Source organism: Elephas maximus, chromosome 19 (genome assembly GCF_024166365.1).
Source record: "Elephas maximus indicus isolate mEleMax1 chromosome 19, mEleMax1 primary haplotype, whole genome shotgun sequence".
Lineage (NCBI taxonomy): Eukaryota > Metazoa > Chordata > Mammalia > Proboscidea > Elephantidae > Elephas > Elephas maximus.
In genome coordinates, this window is record NC_064837.1 from 35,704,266 (window position 1) to 35,724,499 (window position 20,234).

Here is a 20,234-nt window from a genome sequence, read left to right on the forward strand (position 1 = left end):
AAGATAACACTGAGGTTTTGGGCTTAAGTACCCTGATGGAGGGTGGGGTGTAGTGTATAAAGTGGGCCCAACACAATGCCCTGGACCTCCTAACATTCACAAGGAACAGATGAGGCAAAGTAGGCCCAAGAAGCTGAGAAGAAGGATCCAGAGAGGTAGGAGACAAGTCAGGAGGGTGGCTGTCCCAGACAGAGAGAAACAGTACCAGGCTGCACCAGTCCGTGACCCTTTTGCCTTCTGGCCTGAGGTCTGGTCGAGGGTGGGTATTCAGGGAGGAGAGCCTCTCAGCCTCTCCTGTACCCAGTCCCCCTTCCCTTCTCCCTCTACCCTTCTTTCTTTTCCCCTTCCTTTTTCTCTCCGTTGTTCCTCCTACCCTCCCTCTCGTACCCCTTCCTCTACCCCACCCCCATTCCTCATCCTTCCCCTCCAGCATCTTGCCTCCTCCCACCTATAGGCCCAGGCAGAAGCCAAGAGGGAACATGAAGGGGCTGTGCAGCTGCTGGAGGTAGGTCCCCGGAGATGACCAACAGCTCCACTACCTGGGGGAAAGTCAGGGAACTTTAGGTAAAGCTGGAATGGACTGTGTGTGTGTTTGTGTGTGGGAGCATGTGAGGTTTCAGGAGAGGCCCTTAAATCCTCCGGGACCTAGAAAATCCCCTCCACCATTGGCCTATTTCTCAGGTTGGGGCATGGCTGGGGCATGGCGGGGGCAGGGCGCACTTGAGCCTGGTGGCAGCAGTCTCCCATTACAACCCACCCCCAAGAGGCTGCCTTTACCCTAAAATACCCTTCCATTTAGGAGCTTTTCAGTTAGTCCCGGGAGCCTGCTGGATGGGGATGTGGTCTACTTAGGCCCCACTCTCTTTTTTTCCCTCCCTGGGTTAATGACCTACAGACTAGGGGTTCTCACCTCTCCTCTGTGCTTTCCTTTCCTGCCACAGTCTACCTTGGATTCCATGCAGGTACAACCTCCTTGTCCCTCTGCCCCCCAACCTCCCTGGGTATCCCCTCCTCTGTACCTCTCCAGGCTGGCTGAACTTCATCTCCTTCCTTAGGGCCCAAGCAGTCCCAACTGTCATGTCCAACAGAGGAGGGTGGCAGATCTGCAAATCCTTAGATGGCCTGGGTCCCTACAGAACACGTAGGCCATCCCCTTGTTCCAGATCTGCTACTGTTCCTGGCAGACATGGGGTCTTCCCTTCTCCAAGATCGAGCCATTCAGACCATGAGGAAGTTCACCACCAGTCTAACTCATGATTCTCCTAATACTGGCCAGGGTTGGGGCTCTCCTGACACTTGAGAAAAATTCTTGGGAATTGGCCTGTTCCTGTCACAAAGGTGTCCCTAGATCCCCCGTGGAGTCTCTTGCCCTGCCTCCCTGAGAGCAGGGATTTGGGTCATTGACTGTGGGAAGGTGAAAAGCAATAGGGCTGAGAAATTCCCGAGGTGACACTGGTGGTGGTGATGGGGATGGGAGCCATCTCTTTTGGCCTAGAAAGCAGCTGGAAGAAGTGCAGCCTGCCTGGAGCTGAGGGTACAGAGTCTGAGGCAGGCCTTGGCTCTGGAGGAGGGTTGGATCTGAAGGTGTCTCAGCCTCAGGGCTTCACACTCTGTTCAGACACCATGAAGGGCAGAGGGGCAGCCAGGCCAAGGGTTGGGCCCCAGGCCTGGGAGTTGGGTACCTGTAATCTGAAGCCTGTGTGGGGCTGTGTAGAGATGGTACGAGCTGGGACTGGGCACCTTTGCCAGGCTCTGGGCTCACGGTGAATCTTGGCCCAGGCCCGGGTTCGAGAGCTTGAGGAGCAGTGCCGCAGTCAAACTGAGCGCTTCAGCCTCTTGGCACAGGAGCTCCAGGCCTTCCGCCTGCACCCTGGGCCCTTGGATCTGCTCACCTCTGCCCTGGGCTGCAGTGCCCCTGGGGACCGCTTGCCACCCCCTTGTTGCTGCTCCACCTGCCAGCCCTGCAGGGGATCTGACTCCAAAGGTAAGGTGAATCACAGTGACATTGGCCTGGAATTTCCAGCCCTGAGGCTTTTGGAAAGGTAGGCACCCATTGTACAGAGCAGGGATTCAGGGTCAGAGAAGGCTAGCAACTCACCCAAAGTCACACAGAAAGTTAGAGGCATGTTTGACTAGAACCAGGCTCTGATGGGGAAAAGTAGAACCCAATAGGGTGATTGTCCCTGAGCCTGGGCCCAGGCACCTCAGGCCACTGCTCCTCTCCTTCCAACAAGACCTGTATGGTCATAGCTGGGAGTTGGACACTAGGAGTCTGTAGCAGGCAGGATGGGCTTGAGAATCAGTTGGACCTGGTAGACCCAGCTCCACTGAATTTACAGTCGATAGGCCATAGTTTCCTAAGCTCTAAGCAGGAATGATTAAGTGAACCTTGCCAAGCTGCTGTGAGGGTTATGTGAAATCATGTGTGCAAATCACACATATCTGGCACTTAGCGAGCCCCCTCCCTGAATATTTCCCTTCCTGCAAGGAAACCTGGCTGTGGAGGGCTTGACTCTCGTATCCAAGAGGCTCCGCCCTATCTCCCTGGTCCCTCCTCAGGCCACAGACCCCCAGCCCACGTGCCATCTTCTCTTTAGACCTTGACCTCCCACCAGGCTCTCCAGGGCACTGTACTCCAAAGTCTTCCGAACCTGCCTCTGCCACCCTTGCTGGAACCCCTCGAAGGACAGCTAAGAAGGCAGAGTCTCTCTCTGACTCCTCTCGCTCAGAGACTATCCACAACAGCCCCAAGTCCTGCCCTACGCCTGAGGTCAGTGTTGGTGAGGAGGTAATTTGGGGTTCTGGCCCTGCTTTGGGAAAGGGGGAAGGGAGAAAGGAGGTCTGCCTTGACATCTTCTGGGGTCCTCAGGAGTTGCATCCCAAATTGGGAAGTGGAGACAGACCTGGGGAGAGAAGGACCGTAAATTCCTCCTAGTGTGTCCCATCCCTGCTCTTCAGGGCCCGCCTGCAAGCCCCACCTTGAGGCCACATGGCCCCACCCCTCCGGGGCCCAGGGAGGCCCTAGAGTCTTGGGCTGGGTGGAGGGAGACACTTTGGCACCAGGATCCACATAAGACCGGTCATAAGACCGTCTGTAGCAGAAACAGGTGGTTGTGACAAAGAGCACAGGTTTGAGGATTCAAATCCCAGCTTTGTCTTAGGCAAGTCCCTGATCCTTTCTGGGGTTCAGTTTCCTTATCAGAATATTGGAGCTCATAAAACCTGCCTTGTAAAGTTGTGAGAATAACACGAAAAAATACAAGGAAGTGTGTCATTTAGCACGGGACACAGTAGATACTGATAACACAACAGCTATTATTATAAGTTCTAGAGCATCACTCAAGGTTCTTTTGGTCATCTCGTCCTTCTCTCTACCTCCCAAACTCCAGGGTGGAAGGGGCAGATCAGGAGGAGCCCTGCTATCCTACCTTGCTGAAGGTGGTAGAATGCAACGCTGGGCCTCTACTGCCCCCTTGTGTGATAGAATGGTGATGTTGGATCTGGCTTCCATCATGGAGGGCTGTCTCTGTCTACCCCTCAGCCCCCTTGGCGCAGACTTTGGCAGAGAAGAAAAGATTGTTCCTCAGGCTGGCCCCAGAAATCTGAACCAGTGTCAGAGAAGCAGGAGTGCCCTCAGGCATGGGCCAGACAAGTGGACAGGAAGTTTCGAGTTCCAGGGCTGAACCACAGAAGCACTGTTGCAGGGCTAGAGGCAGGGACTTCTCCAACCCCTTCTGCCCCTTCTCCTCCAGCTCTTTACCGTTGGGCTCCTTTACTGCACGTCACCTTGATGAACCACACTGCCACTGGACACCCACTCCCCATACCAGCTGTGGTCTGGCCTTCTCTCAGCTGGCTTGGGGCAGTAGGGGCCAGGGCTCCAGGAGGGTTCCAGGTTACCCAACTCTCCCTTCCTACGGCATGAAGCTGGGCTCCGCCAGGCTCTACTGGCTCAAGTACTGATTAGGAGACATCCCATGTTCCTTGTTATTGGCCTTGTACGCATATGCTCGCTTTCCCTCCTCCCAGGCAACCGCTCCTCCTTTGGCTTGGCATGGCAACCTGTTTTGCCTTTGGTCTTGGGCTCTGGGAAGAACCAGCCTTTTCTGTTTGCCCCCAGGTGGACACAGCCAGTGAGGTGGAGGAGCTGGAGGCAGACAGTGTTTCCCTGTTCCCAGCAGCACCAGAGGGCACCCGGGGAGGATCCAGGATCCAGGTCTTCCTAGCGCGCTACAGGTGGGCCCCTCACCCTTGCCCCCAGCACTTGGGATGTGTGGGGGGAGGGGACCATGTGATAGAGATGGGGTGCCTATAGGGGTCCCAGTTAGACATGTTCTCTTAACCTAGTTGGGCCAAGGTGGTGCAGTAAATGCTCTGCTTTGCCAAAGATGGACAACTACGTGTCCGTAAAGGCCTGGTGCAGTAGGCGAGAGAAGACAGGACAAGGAAGTAGGATGTAGTCACTGTCTTCCTAATTCTCTTGCCTCCCTCAATAGCTACAACCCCTTTGAGGGCCCCAATGAGAATCCAGAGGCAGAGCTGCCGCTGACTGCGGGCGAGTATATCTACATCTATGGCAACATGGACGAGGATGGCTTTTTTGAAGGTAGGAAGGTAGTGAAGTCATCCTGTCCCTTCCTCACCTTTAAGCCTGTGTTCTCAAAGACCTCTATCCATTCATACCCTCTCCCCAGCATGCTCAGCCCACCATAATTTTTTAGATTCAGCTGAAAGGCATCCAGAGATCTCGGCAGTTAGTGGGGAAAGGGAAAGAAAGAAGTCCAGGGAAGGAGGCAACTAGGCTGTCTGTGGGTCTGGCCCCAAGCAGGGCAGGACAGGGCATACTTACAGTTCAGATGATGACAGTGTGTCACAGGGAATTTGGGCTTAACTCTGTTTGTGCTTGCGGGCAGGGCATGGTGGTGTTTAGTGACACTCGAAGTCAGCATGGAGCATAGATTTGATGCTGGGCTTCAGTCGGGTGTGGAGAGGAAAAATCAGGGCCCAGACCCCAGGAAAGGGTGTTTGCAAGTGGTTAGCAGCTGTCAGGGTGGCCCAGGCAGGGGCTGAGCTTCGGGGCAGTTCTCTAGTTCCAGCTGGGAGCCAGAAGGTTCATTAGATCGTGCCCCATTACAGAGACTGGGCAACAGGGTAGGGCATGCAGAAGAAAAGACTCTCCCAGGGTGGACCTGGCCTGGGCACCAGGCTCCATTGGTCAGCAGAGGGGAGGGTGGCACTAGGTGGAGATTGGGATGAGATGTGGACAGGGGCAGGGCGAGGGCTGAATGGGGGTGGTGATGACAGGGTATACTTGTGTATACCTGTGCGTGGGATTTAGAAAAGGCCTCTAAGTCTGTAACACTGAAAGCTTTGAGTTTGTAAGGCCGGACCTTCAGAATCTGTTCAGCTCCTCTTCCCTGGGTTTACGCTGGTTATTTGCACAGCCACCTGGGGTGATGGTACCCGCTCTGGCTGTGTGGCCTGAATTGCTAACCTCCCATAGAGGTGGACTACAGAGAGCCAGATTATATAGCTCCCAGGTAAAATAAGCTATTTTTGTGAAAAGCAAAGCCAGTATTTTTGGAAGGGAGGCAACAAAACATAAATATTAACTAACCATAATTTACTAGAATCTGAACTATACACTCTGGGATAGATTTAGAGGAACGTAGACAATTGAGTGTTGTTTGCCGTATTCTTCAACAACATTTAGCTAAGTGACTGCTTCATCTCGGTCTGATAGCACCTGGACTGGCCAGGCTCCAGCTTCAGCTGCACAGGGCTGTAGATCAGCTTACCGTCAAGGTGCCCACCTTTAATCTCACACTCTTCGGTGGACACTTAATCTCACGCGACTGAGTTGCTGTAGCAAATCACCACAAATCGAGTGGTTTAAAACAACAGAAAAGTATTCTTTCACAGTCCTGGAGGCCACAAGTGCAAAATCAAGGTGTCAGCAGGGCCATGCTCCAGTGGCTCTAGGGGAGATTCCATTCCTTGTCTCTTCCAGTAGAAACCCTGGTGGCGTAGTGGTTAAGTGCTTTGGGTGCTAACCAAGAGGTTGGCAGTTTGAATCTGCCAGGTGCTCCTTGGAAACTCTATCGGGCAGTTCTACTCTGTCCCATGGGGTCGCTAAGAGTCGGAATCGACTTGATGGCACTGGGTTTTTTGGGGTCTCTTTCAGCGTCTAGGTGCTCCAGGTGTTCCTTGGCTTGTGGCTGCATCACTCCAATCTCTGCCTCTGTGGTGGCATTGCCTCCTCTCCTTCTCTTGGTGTCTCTCCTCTGTGTGTCTCTTAGAAAGAGACTTGTCATTGGATTGAGGGTGCACCCAGATAATCCAAGATGATCTCATTTTGAGATCCTTTACTTAACACCTAAAAAGGCCCTTTTCCCAAATAAGGTCGCATTCATGAGTTCCAGGGATTAGGATGTGGATGTATCTTTTGGGGGCCACCATTCAACCCAGTACAGTGTTTATAGTACTTAATTCAGAGTTCCTATTTTTTGTTCCTCAAGATTCTTTACTTCTTTCTTCTCCGGGCATAAGCAGAGTGAGAGGGGAAAAAAAAAAACTCAATTACTGTCAGGGATGCTCCCAGGCACTCCTACAGCTAAGACCTGCCTCGACTCACTTTTGTGCCCTGAGCCCTGCCATGCTTCCTGTCTTGGCTGTTCCCTGGGATTTTTTTTCCTCCCCTCAAATTGACTGTGACATGACACGCTGTGTGCCGGCTTCCTTCTTCCTTGACATCCCTCAAACAAACAATTACAACAAATGTCTTAAACTACTCTGTTGTCAACTCTTCAGAGGAACCGACTCCAGGTAAGAACCCATACCAGTGGTTGCAGCCTAAGTTGGCTGCCAGGTCACACTCCTGACAGAGGCCTGCTGTAGGTCCCCATCCTTTCTAGAACCCATGAGTGACTCTTCTCTGGCACTCACGCTTTTCATCTCTAGAGATTCATTCCCTCACCCCAACAAGGTAGTCACTCCCCTTCCCTTGTAGATGTCTGTCTTCCACAAAGGAAGCTGAAGGGCTCCTCCTCCTACTCCTCAGATCTGTAAAGCCCACCATGGGAGCTTCACAGTCAGTAGAATTTGGTTTCACATTTTGGCCTGCTCCCTTTTTCCCAAATGTTTAATATGAAAGTTTTCAAAGATACAGAAAAAAAAAGTCTAATAAACACCTATATACCCATAACCTAGATTCAACAATTGTTACCATTTTGCCGTAATTCCTTTATCCATATATAGTTAAAAAAAAAAAAAAAAAGATTTGAAAGCAAGTTGCAGACATCTTGATGTTTTACCTAGAAAGACTTCAACCTGCATCTCCTTAGAAGGTGGACATCCTCCTACATCGTTGTATCTCCCACATCCTTGTAGCATCATCATTACCTGGGAGTTTGTTAGAAACACAGAATCTTAACCGCATCCGACCAAAAAACCCACTGCTGTCGAGTTGATTCCGACTCATAGTGACTCTATAGGACAGAGTAGAACTGCCCCATAGGGTTTCCAGGGAGCAGCTGGTGGATTCAAACTGCCTACCTCTTGGTTAGTAGCTAAATACTTAACCACTATACCACTGGCACTGGGTTTTGTATACCACCAGGGCTCCTAAGTCTCCCAGACCTACTGAATTAGAGTCTGCATTTTGACAAATCTCCAGCTGATTCATTTGCACATTAGAATTTAAGAGGCACTGTTAGGCAGTCCCTGGGTGGCACAGTTAAGCACTTGACTACTAACAAAGGTTGGCAGGTCAGACCTAGCCAGAGGCACCTCAGAAGAAATTCCTGGCAACCTGCTTCTGAAAAGGCACAGCCTTGAAAACCCTATGGAGCAGTTCTACTTTGTAACGCACGGGGTCGCCATGAGTTGGAATTGACTCAATGGCAACTGGTTTGTTTGTTTTTGGTCTTATATAGCCACAATATCTTTGTCATACCTTGTTATCACACCCATGAAAAATAACAATAACTCCCTAATCCAGATTTTGACTGCTCTTGTCCTTTAAAAGCACTGACAGATGAATGTTGATTTGAATCAAATGATTTGTGATCATCCACTGACTATTCCTTAAATGAATTTAATGGCTGGGTTTTTCTCTACCCCCTCTCTGTCCCCACCTCCCTGTTCTCCCCTGCCCTCCCTCTGCCCAGGGGAGCTCATGGATGGCCGAAGGGGCCTGGTCCCCTCAAATTTTGTAGAGCGTGTGTCTGATGACGACCTCCTGACCACCCTCCCTCCGGAGCTGGCTGATTTGTCACACAGCTCTGGCCCTGAACTCAGCTTCCTGAGTGGAGGTGGGGGTGGCAGCAGCAGTGGGGGCCAGAGCAGCGGGGGGCATAGCCAGCCCCGACCAGAGGAGGAGGATGCAGGCGATGAACTGAGCCCGAGCCCCTCACCTGACGGCCTCGGTGAGCCCCCCGCTGTGCCTTACCCTCGCCGCCTGGTGGTCCTCAAGCAGCTGGCCCACAGCATGGTGCTGGCCTGGGAGCCGCCCCCTGAGCGAGTGGAGCTCCATGCCTACCATATCTGCGTGAACGGCGAGCTGCGTCAGGCCCTGGGGCCAGGGGCACCCCTCAAGGCCGTGCTCGAGAACCTGGACCTGCAGGCTGGGCTCCTCCATGTTTCTGTCCGGGCCCTCACTAGCCAGGGGAGCTCCGACCCCCTGCGTTGTTGCCTGGCTGTGGGCGCCAGGGCCGGGGTGGGGCCTAGCCAGCTGCAGGTCCATCGACTGACAGCCACGTCTGCAGAGATCACCTGGGTGCCCAGTAATAGCAACTTGGCCCATGCCATCTACCTCAACGGGGAAGAGTGCCCACCTGCCCGCCCCAGCACCTATTGGGCCACCTTCTGCAACCTGCGGCCCGGCACACCCTACCAGGCCCGGGTAGAGGCTCAGCTCCCACCCCGAGGGTCCTGGGAACCAGGCTGGGAAAGGATGGAGCAGAGGGCTGCCACCCTGCAGTTCACCACTCTCCCAGCAGGTGTGCAGGCCAGAACCCTGAGGGAGGAGGCCAGGGGGTGCACAGCCTATACTCTTAGGGGAATGGGTGATGGTGGAAGGGGGAGACTTGCTCTTTGCATTTTCAGGGAAATGGCAAATTGGGCTGGTATCACTGGTGGACGGTCTCCTGCATTAATGGGCCTTATACCCCTTCTTCCCCAGGCCCACCTGATGCCCCCCTGGATGTACAGATTGAGCCGGGGCCCTCCCCTGGAATACTGATCATCAGCTGGCTCCCAGTCACCATTGATGTTGCAGGCTCCTCCAACGGTGTCCGGGTCACAGGCTATGCCATCTATGCAGATGGGCAGAAGGTATACCCCGGCTGCTACACCCCGCTTGTTCCTTGGGAGCAGGATGTGGCTCCCTCCTTGCCTAGTCTCTATGGCCTGGCACAGAGGTGCCCAGCCCTGGCATTTGGGCACTATATAGCAAATTGGCTAAGAACATGGGCTTTGTCATCAGATGACTGGGCTTCAAAAACCGCCCACCAGTCATAGTCAGGAGACTGAGATGAGACAAGGCATGCAAAGGGCTTAGCCTAGTGGTGTAATGACACAATGGTAGCTGCCCTGTTATCATTGTGTCTGCACACTTGGCCGTCTCAGTCACCCTTTCCCGCCTACTTCTCCCTCCTCATTGCAGATCATGGAGGTGGCCTCGCCCACGGCAGGCAGTGTGCTGGTGGAGTTGTCCCAGCTGCAGCTGCTGCGGGTATGTCAGAAGGTGGCCGTGCGCACCATGTCAACCCACGGCGAGTCGGCCGACTCTATCCCGGCCCCCATCGCCCCAGCCCTGGCTCTGGCCTGCCTGCCAGCGGGGGTTCCCTGCCCATCACCCCGACCAGGATCAGAGGCCAGACCACCCTTAGCTCCAGCCTCCCCAGGGCCTGGAGACCCCAGCTCTCCCCTCCGGCACTCTGTCCCCGACGGAACTCAAGAGCCCCCTGGAGCCCCCCTAGCAAGCCCTTCCAGGGAGGCATCAAAAGGATCCCAAGAGGAGCCTCCAGAATCTTGCTTCCAGGTATCCCGGGCTGAGGGGCAGGAAGTGTCAATGGGGGCTGGGAGAAGGGCCTGGGGCCCCTCCTCAGAGCCTACCATTGCAGGAGGAGGCCGGGGTAGCCGTGCTGAGCACCTTGGAGGAGAGGAGGGTCAGTGAGCCAACTGTGGGTGAGAGAGACCCTGGCCCTGCGGCTCCCGAATTGGCTCAGGAAGAGGCTGAGTGGCGCACAGGAGAGGCCCACCCGCTGTCCTGCTCTACCCAGAGAGCCCTGGCCCAGTGGGCACCATGTACTGAGGCCAGCCGAGGAGACACAGGGTCCGGGCTTCCGGCCAGGGCCGAGGTACAAGGCTCGGGAGACATAGTGCCACCTCCAAGAATTGGGGCCACCTCCTTGCCTTCTGCTGCCAAAATCTGGTTGTCATTTCCCTTGTCCTCCACTCTGGACTATGCTGTGTGTCTGTTTCTTTGTCATGTGTTTCTTCCGAGGTTTCTCTCCATTTTTACTTCCACCCTCTTGGTCTCTCTCTCCTGCCATCCTCACACTCCCATCTGGGCATGCCCTCTTTCCCTCTTTCCTCCTGGCTGGGGTTGACCCTTCTTAGACCCCCGGAGCCCCTCACTGGCCCTCCCATGGTGCCTCCCTTGTCCGCCTCTTACAGAGAGAGGACCCAGCAGAGCTTGGGGCCCGTCCGGTGAACTCCCTTGTGGACCACGGCCGCAGCTCAGACCTATCAGACATCCAGGAGGAGGAGGAGGAGGAGGAGGAGGAGGAGGAGGAAGAGGAGACACTGGGTTCTAGGCCTTGCTCCTTTCAGAAACAGGTTGCTGGCAACAGCATCAGGGAGAATGGGGCCAAGGTAATGGGGTGGGGAGGGACTGATAGGCCCTAGACCTCAGTGTCCAGGGATCCTCCACCTATGAGTCAGCAGTTGCTCCAGCCGCCACTGAGCACCAGCAACATTCTAGGTGTGTGGTCTGGGACTTGTCCTAAGCAGCAGGTGTGAAGTGGCCTGGGATCAGCCTCTGGCTTCCTGGGAAGAAAGGGGAGAGGGGGAGCCCTTTTCTGCATCCTCCTCCTCTGCCAGGTGCAGTGCACACGTTACAGGGAGCCTTGTGTTTGGAGCTTCTGAGTTGTGGAGGCTCACTGCTCTTATAGGCACGCCCTTTGCCCTGTGTGTCCTCTCCCAGGGCCGGATCCTGGGGTGGGTCCCCTAATTCTTCCTCTGGCTCTGCCCTGGTGAGACTTTGGGCAAGCTCCTCTCCTTCTGGATCCTTTTCTGCAGTGGAAAAGGACTGTGGAGGAATGGGGAGATAGTCCTGGAGGAAGCTGAGAGTGGGTGTGCAGTTGCCCCCAACTTCTGCCCTCTCTCCTCTTCCCTGAGGACCTCTCTTCCTGCTGCTCCCCACCCCTGCCCTAGCCCCAGCCCCAGCCCGATTCCTCCTGTGAGACTGACAGTGACGAGGAGATCTTGGAGCAGATCCTAGAGCTGCCCCTCCAGCACTTCTGCAGCAAGAAGCTCTTTAGCATCCCCGAGGAGGAGGAAGAGGAGGATGAGGACCAACAGGAGGAGAAGAAGATGGGGGCAGGCCATTTTTCCCAAGACCCTAGCCTGTCTGAGCCTGTGTTGCTGGGGCCAGGCTGTGACAGCTCTTGGCCCCGAGGACCTGGTCCGTGCCCCTTGTCTCCTGAGCTCTCCAGGACTGGGGACTGCCTGGAGGACGTGCCTGGACTAGTTGGTGGAAGCAGCCGGAGGAGAGGAGGTGGTGCCCCAGAGAAGCCCCCAAGCCACAGGCGGCCCCCAGACCCCCGTGAACACTGCAGCCGACTTCTTGGCAATGGCGGGCCCCAGCCCTCTGGACGACCAGGCCCCACCCGGGAGAGGGGCAGCCCCCCTGTGAGCGAGGGGACCAGGGCCGGACCAGAGGCTGGTGGGAGAGGGCGGCCGCCCCCTTCCCGGAGATGCTCCCGTGGCCGGGCCCCAGAATCAGGCCTGGCCAGCTGCCTGGCCCCCAAGTGCTTGGAAATCAGCATCGAGTATGATTCTGAGGACGAGCAGGAGGCGGACAGTGGGGGCATCAGCATCACCAGCTCCTGCTACCCCGGAGAGGGGGAGGCCTGGCGTGCAGCGTCCATAGGACGGCCCAGGGGGCCTCTGAAGGCCAATTTGGTCCCCACCCCCTACCTGCGCCTCCCGGCCTGGGAAAAAGGGGAGCCAGAGCGCAGAGGTCGCAATGCAACGGGCAGAGCCAAGGAGCCACCCTCCCGGGTCCGTGCCCACTCCCACCCTGGGCAGTCCCCTGCCTGCTGCTGCCCGGTGGCCCTGCTTGCTGCCCACCAGAGCCACTCCCATTCCACGCTGCCACCTCCATCAGCAGAGGTGGGGCAGGGCCTCTGGGGTCCCTCACCCGCCTCCTCCCACCCACATTCCACTGCTTGGCTGCTTCTGCAGAACAGAACTGTGACGCACATTATTCTGTTGCAACTAGTTGCCAATTGCTGCCAGCCAGCCCCCTGCCCTCTGGCAGGGTGGCACTGTCCTCAGCTTAGCTAGTTACATCTTCAGGACACTGACTGTGATGCCATGTCCAACGTCACCGACCCTGACTTTGACACAAGGCACCCCTTGCAAATACTCCTTGGCAAACTGATACCTAAGCTTAATCCCCTCTCCTGCACTCACCTACTTGGTGCCTGCCTGCCCCCCCACCCCAGCCCCGTGGGGCAACTGACGCCTCCAGTGAGGTGGGGCCAAGGCTCCAGAGAAGAGTGTTGTGTCCCTGCTCTGCTGTACTGCTTATGCTGGAGGGGCAGAGTTGGGGAGCGGGTGCAGCCCTGCTTCTGTGGACATGCCCACCAGAGGGACCCTGTGTCATTTCTGCTGTCTGTTGCCCTCTCTTTTCAGGCAACAGAGATGGAGGAGCCCAGAGGGCAGGACAGCTCTGGGCGAAGGGGCCCCCCAAAGAGAGGGGCCCGGGCCTCCAGGCCAGTCTCCAGTGAGCTGGGTGAGTACCTAATGGGGACTAGGCTAGGCATGAGGGGCCTTTCATGACCCCTTGGCCAGAGCTCATTGAGGTGCTGCCCTCTCTCTCCAGCCCCTCCAAGGAGCCCCCCAGAAGAGGTGCTGGCCTACCAGGACCTACCTGTCAGGATCTTTGTGGCTCTCTTTGACTACGACCCTGTGTCAATGTCACCCAACCCTGATGCTGGGGAAGAGGAGCTCCCCTTCCGGGAGGGGCAGATCCTGAAGGTGACTGACTTAGGACCTGGGCTCAGCTCCCAAATCCAGCTGGTCACCTTCCCTCCACCCCTCTTTCTTCCTGGAGGTATCAGAATGTCATGGTTGAGGGTACTGCTTCTAGAGCCAAGTGACATGGATTTGGAATCCTGGTCCTGCCGCTTTAGCTGGGAAACCTTGTGTAGATTACCTAACCCGTGTTTGCCTCAGTTTCCTCACTGGTAAAATGGGGCCAATATCAGTGCCTACCTCATAGGGTTGTTTGAGGATTAAATGATAACATATACATAAAGCCCTTGAACTTCCTGGCCCACAGCCAGCACAATAGAACCTTTTGCTGCTGTTAGCATTAATTTTTACTCTTCCTGCAGGTGTCTATTGCAGGATTTTTGCTGTTGCTTTGAGGTTAGAGAGATATGGTCTGGGCTGGGCTGGGGGAGTGGATGTGTAGACAGCAGACGATGATAATATGGACAGGGTTCTTTCTATTTTATCCCTCCAAGCTTCATTCTTTGCTGTTCTCCCCTATTTTCTCTGTTCCACAGCCCACTAAATGGTGACCATTTTTCTGCAGGCCCAAGTGTGGTGCTGCTGGTGTTCAGGGCCTTGGGGCACAGGTAGAAAGCTGGAATGGCCTCCTAAGACAACTGGTCTTTGTCTCCAGGTGTTTGGGGACAAGGACGCTGATGGCTTCTATCAGGGTGAAGGTGGGGGCCGGATGGGCTACATCCCCTGCAACATGGTGGCAGAGGTGGCTGTGGATAGCCATTCCGGGAGGCAGCAGCTGCTCGAGCAGAGTTATTTGTCCCCAGATGTCCTTGTTGAGGGCTCAGGTATGACCTGCTGTTGTCCCTCACCCACCTCCAACCACCCTGTTCCAACCCAACTCCATGCTGAGGGCTTTGTAGATGTGGAGTGGTTGGGTGCCTCATTTATCCAGGGCCCAGCAGAGCCTCCAGGGCCTTGCAGAGACTAAGGCAAGTGTGGCCTTGCTGTGGGCTCACCAGGTGGCTTGGAAGTCTGCTTTGGACAGATGGGTGTATTCAGAACACTCTGATGCTCCCCACGTATTTCAGGTCCTGGAGGTTAGGAGGAGGCCCTGTGCTGGGGTTGGGGGATGAATGCCCTTAAAACACCTGACTCAGCCCTAAGGAGACTCCCAGAGTCACTGTCCTGACCCCCACCTCCCTGCCTCAGTTTCTCTCTGACACCTACTTGCTTTCCTGTTCAGGGAACAGTCACCTTGTGTATTCCACAGCCCGCACAGCTGGGCCTCCCCCAAAGCCGCGCCGCTCCAAGAAAGGTAGGTGAGACTCTTCTCTCCCTTGGTGCCTGTGAGCACGTGTGCTGGGTGGGGGTGAGGGTTGCACTGCTTGGCTCTCTTGGCGGACGCATGCAGAGTTTGGGGCAGGTAAAGGGAATCAGGGTGGACCTTCACCCACTTCCCCCGTCCAGTGGGGGACTTTAGTCCGGTGGGGATCAGGGGTGGTTGCAGTCAAGGAGCCCTGGACTGCAAATTTTCTTCAACCTGAGCGTGTCCTTATCCTCCCTGGGCCTCAGTTTACCACCAAACTGGGCTTATGTGCTCCCTGAGTGTCCTCCCCCACATATCCTTTATGGGACAGTGAGCACCCTGCCTGCCCTGCACCACCCCAGCCTGGGGTGAGGTGGAAAGTGGGGGGCAGGGCTCACAGCACACTCTTTCCCACAGCTGAGTTGGAAGGCCCTGCCCAACCCTGTACAGGTGAGGAGCCATCCCTGGGCAGAGAAGATTGGGCAAAGAGGTGGGATGGGCAGCCCCTCTGGCCTCTCTCCAGGGGCTACAATTAGTGGGGTGGCGGTGAATGGGGGTCAGCAGGCCTCCACTGCAGAAGACAGGGTGGGGTGGGGTGAAGTCTAGAGAGAATACTGAGCCTTCTCTCCCTTCCCCCACAGGCCCTCCCAAGCCAGTCTCCTCTGCTGGCCTGAAAGCTCCCCGCCTCATGGTGGCGGCGTTTGACTACAACCCCCGGGAGAACTCTCCCAACATGGATGTGGAGGTGGGATCCTCAGACAGAGCCCATGCAAAGGGGAGACTGGGCCTCCTCAGCCTGACATCTGCCCTTGGTCTCTCCACAGGCAGAGCTGCCCTTCCAAGCAGGGGACGTCATTACCGTGTTTGGGAGCATGGATGATGATGGTTTCTACTATGTGAGAACACGGGGCGTGCATTGCACCCCACCTCACCAGCCCTCTCACAGAGGGCTTTGGGAGAAGATGGGGGTGGGCAACGGTTCCTGACAAAAGCCTGGTATGGTAGATGAGGTCACTTCCCCTGACAGCGATGGTCCCTCAGGGGCTTTAGGGCCAATGGGGCAGGGCTGGAGGGCTCAGGAGGAGGGGGAGTGCGGCCTTAATCTCACCAGCATTACCTCCCCAGGGGGAACTGAATGGACAAAGGGGTCTTGTTCCATCCAACTTCCTGGAGGGTCCTGGGCCTGAGGCGAGGAACCTGGACAGGGAGCCTGGGACAGCCCCGGCCGAGAGCCAGGTCAGTGAGGAGCTGGGCTCCCTGCTCAACAGTGTGGTCCCTACCCTGCTGGGGTGGTGATGGATTGTGACAGTGTCATGGAAGGGGACAGCTAGGGTGGTAATACAGGCGAACACTGCCCGGAGGGAGAAGCTGCTGAGTTATGGCCAGTAGGTCACCAGCAGGGGCAGCTCCCTCCCAGTAGCTGGGAGTTGGGTTACATGCCCCTATCTGCAGAGGGGTGATGGCTGCAACACTAAGCTCCAAGCCATCAACCCCACTATCCACACCCTGGGCCGATGCAGTGCAGGGGAAGGGTGACACCCTGTGGGAAAGGATCCTCTCGGCTCCGCCTCCCCCCGCCCCCCCGACATTTAGCCAAACATAGTACTTGTTTCAGGCCCTCCCTCCTTGCTGCATCTCTCTCTCCCAGGTGCCACTCCCCTCTGCAGCCTCAGATTTTTAAAGCCAGTGGCCCAGCAAGGCCTGAATTCCTAGGTTCTCATTCTGAGAGCTTGCCTCTTCTTGGAGTGGGTGGGTAAAATCAAGCCTCCAGCCTCAGAAGGCCGGGAGAGGGTGAGGGGGCCAGGCCTTAACCAGAAGACTCTGGGCTTCCACCTGTACTAGTTCCAAATTCAAGAGCTGTGCGAAGAGGACAAGCCCCTGTGACCTGGGTGACTGGGTGGAGAGTGGCGGGTGTGTTGGTAACCCATCTCCTCTTTTTGTTCCCTGTTCTCAGAGAAGGCGGAGGAGAAGAGTCCAGTGCTAGATGGAGATAGATAAATGTAGAGAGAGCAACGTGTAAGTGGAGGGACTGACCCCCCTCCATCCCATGCAACCTCCCACTCCCCACTTCACCACTATCAGACAGTGCTCCTCTGGCTCAGATACCCGAGCTGAACTGGCTGTTCTGTTTTCTCCCAGGGAGTGGCAGGGGGAGGTCTTGCCTGGAGCTAGATTTGGGTATAGGATCATTCTCCACCCTCTCTCCGCTTCCCTTGCCTTGCCTTTACTCTGGACAGTACCAGTTGTTGTGGAAATACATAAGTCATCATAGTATGTGATGTCCATGTTAGCTGATTCTTCATATTCTGTAACACATGCAGCTTATAGAATATTACGTGACATACATATTATGACTCATCAGTGGTATTATCATATTATGTGACTATGGTATTATAATATTGTGATTATTATTGGTGATAGAAAGATGACTCTATAATGTCACCAGTAATAATAATAATCTCCCCATGCTTGTCTCTGCATCATGACCTTGTAGGGTGATCAGACGTTTGACTTGACCACCAGCTCTCAATTTTCTATGCTTGGGGGATAGAAGGGAGAGCTTGAATAACTGGAACCCATAGATAACCCCAAATCATTCTTCTCAGGCTCAGAGAGCCTCTCCTTTTGTTTCCCCAACAACCCTTCTCTCCTGGGGATCCGAGGGAAGGACTTCTGGGAGGCAGTAGGAAGGATCTGGGGGCTTCCCAGCCTGACCCAAAGCCATGGCTGGTTGGCAGTAGATGCACAGACCTCTTTGTAGGCAGGCCCTGCTACAGCACCCAGTGTCTTGGGGTAGGTAGGCCCCAGGCTATGCACCCATTTCCCTGCCTCTGGTCTGGGCCCTGTGGCTGGCTCTGGTTGGGAGGCTGCCATTCTCTGGGTGGCAAGCAAGAGTTTGAGGAGAGGAGGAGGCCATGCAGGCTGGCCAGGGCCTGGTAGGGGTGTGCCAGGCACAGGAGTTCACATGGGAATGTTGGTGGGGGGAGGCTTTCTGGTGGCCTTCCTGGCCCTTAGGCCACCAACGGTCACTGTTCGGGAGGGCCTGAGGTTGAGGGAACAGCTCAGGGCTGCAGATGGAGCTGGTAGGAGATTGAGCTCTGAAGGAGGAGAAGGGTGGATGGGCTGTCTCCGGAGCTTGTGGTGGGGGCTGAGTGGTGCAGATGAGGCCGACTATGAGTCCCCTCCTGTCCCAGGCTCCCTGCTGTCCTCTCAGGGGCCATTCAGGGAGAGACATTGTCTCAGTCTCCCAGTAGAGTGGGCACTGCCTCCATTCCCTGAAGGCCCTGGGGCCGGGCAGTGCTGCTTTTTGGTACCACCTGTGAGGTGCTGTTGGAACTGCCTCCTCTGGAGGGGACACAGCTGCCTCTAAGCGGTCCTTGTCCTTGCCTCCCTTTGCTGGGATGGGGAGAACATGCAGGAAGTTGGGGCATCTGACCCCAGAGTCCGGCTCAGAGAACTCTTGTGTGCTGTCAGCCAGTGCCCTGTAGTGAGTCCCAGAGAAGGGAGGGGGCTTGCCTGGGGTCACAAGTGAACAGAAAGCAGAATGGAGACTGCATCTGGTAGCTCCCAGTGCAGGGCTCCCTGGGCTTATCCCACCATTTCCCCTGTCTGTGCTCTGTGTAGGGGCAGTGGCGGGGTGGGGGAGGGTCCGCTGGCTCTCTGCCTGATTTTGGGCGGTGGAAGCCTGCAGGCACATGAGGTGGTGAGAAAAAGATTCAGGGAACCAGCAGACCCTGACCTTGCCCCCTTTCTCTCCTATTCCAGGACTGGACCAGTACAACACCAGGGTCCCCAGCACTCCAAATCTGGCCTTGTGCCTCCAGCCCTGGCAGCCCCTCCAGGACTGAACTGGAGGAGCCACAGGGCATGAATGAGAAGATGTGGGGTCTCCTCTCCAAGGGGAAGCAGCTCCTCAGGAAACTGGGCTCTGGGAAGAAGGAGTGAAACTGGCCCATCCTGCAGGCAGAAGTGGCCCCCTAAGGCTCCCAGAGACCCCAGAAATCTGCCCTAACTGGGCAGAGAAGGTCCAGTCCTCCCGTTCTTCAGAGTTAACACTTTGACACTTGGATGGGAATCACAGAGACTTGGTAAAGGTCAGAGTTTGATGGGTCCTTAGGGATGGATCCTCTTGATGGGCACCTTCCTCTTACAGGAGGGGAAACTGAGGCCTGAAAGAGGAAGTAACTTGGCCAAGGTCTCTAGACCTCAGTCACAGAGCCAGGACTGGACGTAGGTCTCCTGGCTCCTAGTCTAGTGCTTTCTCCACCACACTATGCTGGGCCCTTCTTTGGCCCTTCCCATTCCCAGGGTGGAGAGCCATGGGGGAGAACGGGCCTCCTTCCTCTTATGGCTCTGGCTATCCTGATCATGTCTTCCCTCCCTTGAAGGAAAGTTTGCACTGGATTCTCCCCAGCCCCACTTCCCCACCGGGCAGGAGGAGCAGATCCGTGTATATATGTACATACTCAGTGCCTCAGCCCAGCTTTCTCCTTCTTGCTTCCACCACACAGGCCCGGAAAGGAGAACGGCCATGCCAAAGTGGGCCTAACCCCGCCCCATAGTGCTCCACCCCTCCCTGCCAGCCTGGCTTCTGGGCCTCCTGTGTGTTCCCACCCCAAAGGCCCAGGGCAGAAAGCAGGAGTTGGGTTTGCCTTATTTTGCTCATTGGATTCAAGTTCTCTTTTGCATCACTTTCTTCTGGCCTCTGTTGGAGTCCGGGGGCTGTGGGGAAGGACAGACATATGAAGCTATTTTCATACATTCCCTGTTTAGAGTGGGGTAGGTAGTTCCCCACCCTTACCCTAACCACCCCACCCTCACCCTGTGGCTGGGTGTCTCTGCATGTTTCCTTCGCTATGGTGGGAGATTGTTTGACTGAACCCCTGCCTTCACCCTGGTCTCCAGGGGTGTGGAATGGTGGGGGCATTTGTTAAAAAGACTTTTTATTATAATAAAGTCTATTTTCACAAAATCTATGCTGGACTCTATCTGGGGCAAAGGACTGTTTGGAGGGACGGCTCATGCTGGGCTTTGAATTCGACTTCAGAACCCAGAAGTGACATGCAAGGGGCAGCTGAGGCAAACTCCATTCAACACCAAGAGGACCAAGCAGCTCTTGAATTCCTTTTCCTAAGAAGAAGATTTAGCAGCTTCCTGAGCCCCTGGTTGCAGGAGCCTCTGGCTGGAGTTTGGGCAGAATAGTGGAGAGAGAAAAAGACCTGGGAAAGGGGAAACGTGAGAGAGAAGGCACCTGTTTCAATATGGTGAATTGAATGCATACTGCAATCTTTCTTCCCCTGTACCAAACCCATAGGTATAATAGATGTAAGCAAAACAGAATAAACACCACACATAGCTCCACTCGAAAACAAGGGAGATTCTCAGTAGGCCAGAAACATGATTCCAGAGAAGACAGAAAACAGATAGGAGCTCATACTCGGAAACCTCAGGGCAGGGTACACTGAGGAGATTTCTGCTGCATCCTGCTCCATGCCTAGAGGTGGGCAAACAAAGCTGAAAAGACCTCAGAGGGTACTGGCCTCTGATTAGTTGGGTTTCTAAGGGGGAGCAGCCAGGTCGATTGACCATTGCGCATTCTCTTTCTCCCCATGGACCAAGGGGCAAAGATGGGGATATTTGCCTTTAGATGAGGACAGTGGGGGTGGCAGCTTGGATCAGAGAC

The 20,234-nt window shown here is 55.4% G+C and overlaps 1 protein-coding gene across 9 annotated transcripts in view; it reads left to right on the forward strand.

Annotated features, from left to right (window-relative positions):
- The window catches only part of TSPOAP1 (TSPO associated protein 1), a 26,151-nt gene extending 6,668 nt beyond the window's left edge, over positions 1–19,483 (forward strand). For 2 of the 9 annotated variants that reach the window (XM_049859958.1, XM_049859961.1), the window contains 22 exons: positions 455–505; positions 942–962; positions 1,780–1,984; positions 2,598–2,770; positions 4,121–4,236; positions 4,497–4,606; positions 8,169–8,999; positions 9,182–9,333; positions 9,665–10,042; positions 10,125–10,361; positions 10,681–10,878; positions 11,440–12,288; positions 12,925–13,024; positions 13,115–13,269; positions 13,922–14,090; positions 14,489–14,560; positions 14,969–15,001; positions 15,193–15,296; positions 15,376–15,447; positions 15,677–15,787; positions 16,511–16,567; positions 18,317–19,483. In XM_049859958.1, the coding sequence (XP_049715915.1) occupies positions 455–505; positions 942–962; positions 1,780–1,984; positions 2,598–2,770; positions 4,121–4,236; positions 4,497–4,606; positions 8,169–8,999; positions 9,182–9,333; positions 9,665–10,042; positions 10,125–10,361; positions 10,681–10,878; positions 11,440–12,288; positions 12,925–13,024; positions 13,115–13,269; positions 13,922–14,090; positions 14,489–14,560; positions 14,969–15,001; positions 15,193–15,296; positions 15,376–15,447; positions 15,677–15,787; positions 16,511–16,549 (4,176 nt within the window). In that variant the 3' untranslated portion in view covers positions 16,550–16,567; positions 18,317–19,483. Of the gene's footprint in view, positions 1–454; positions 506–941; positions 963–1,779; positions 1,985–2,597; positions 2,771–4,120; positions 4,237–4,496; positions 4,607–8,168; positions 9,000–9,181; positions 9,334–9,664; positions 10,043–10,124; positions 10,362–10,680; positions 10,879–11,439; positions 12,289–12,924; positions 13,025–13,114; positions 13,270–13,921; positions 14,334–14,488; positions 14,561–14,968; positions 15,002–15,192; positions 15,297–15,375; positions 15,448–15,676; positions 15,788–16,505; positions 16,568–18,316 lie in introns of those variants that run through there. The other 7 variants (XM_049859959.1, XM_049859960.1, XM_049859962.1 and 4 more) reach the window with 7 other exon arrangements.
- Positions 19,484–20,234: the final 751 nt, after the last annotated feature.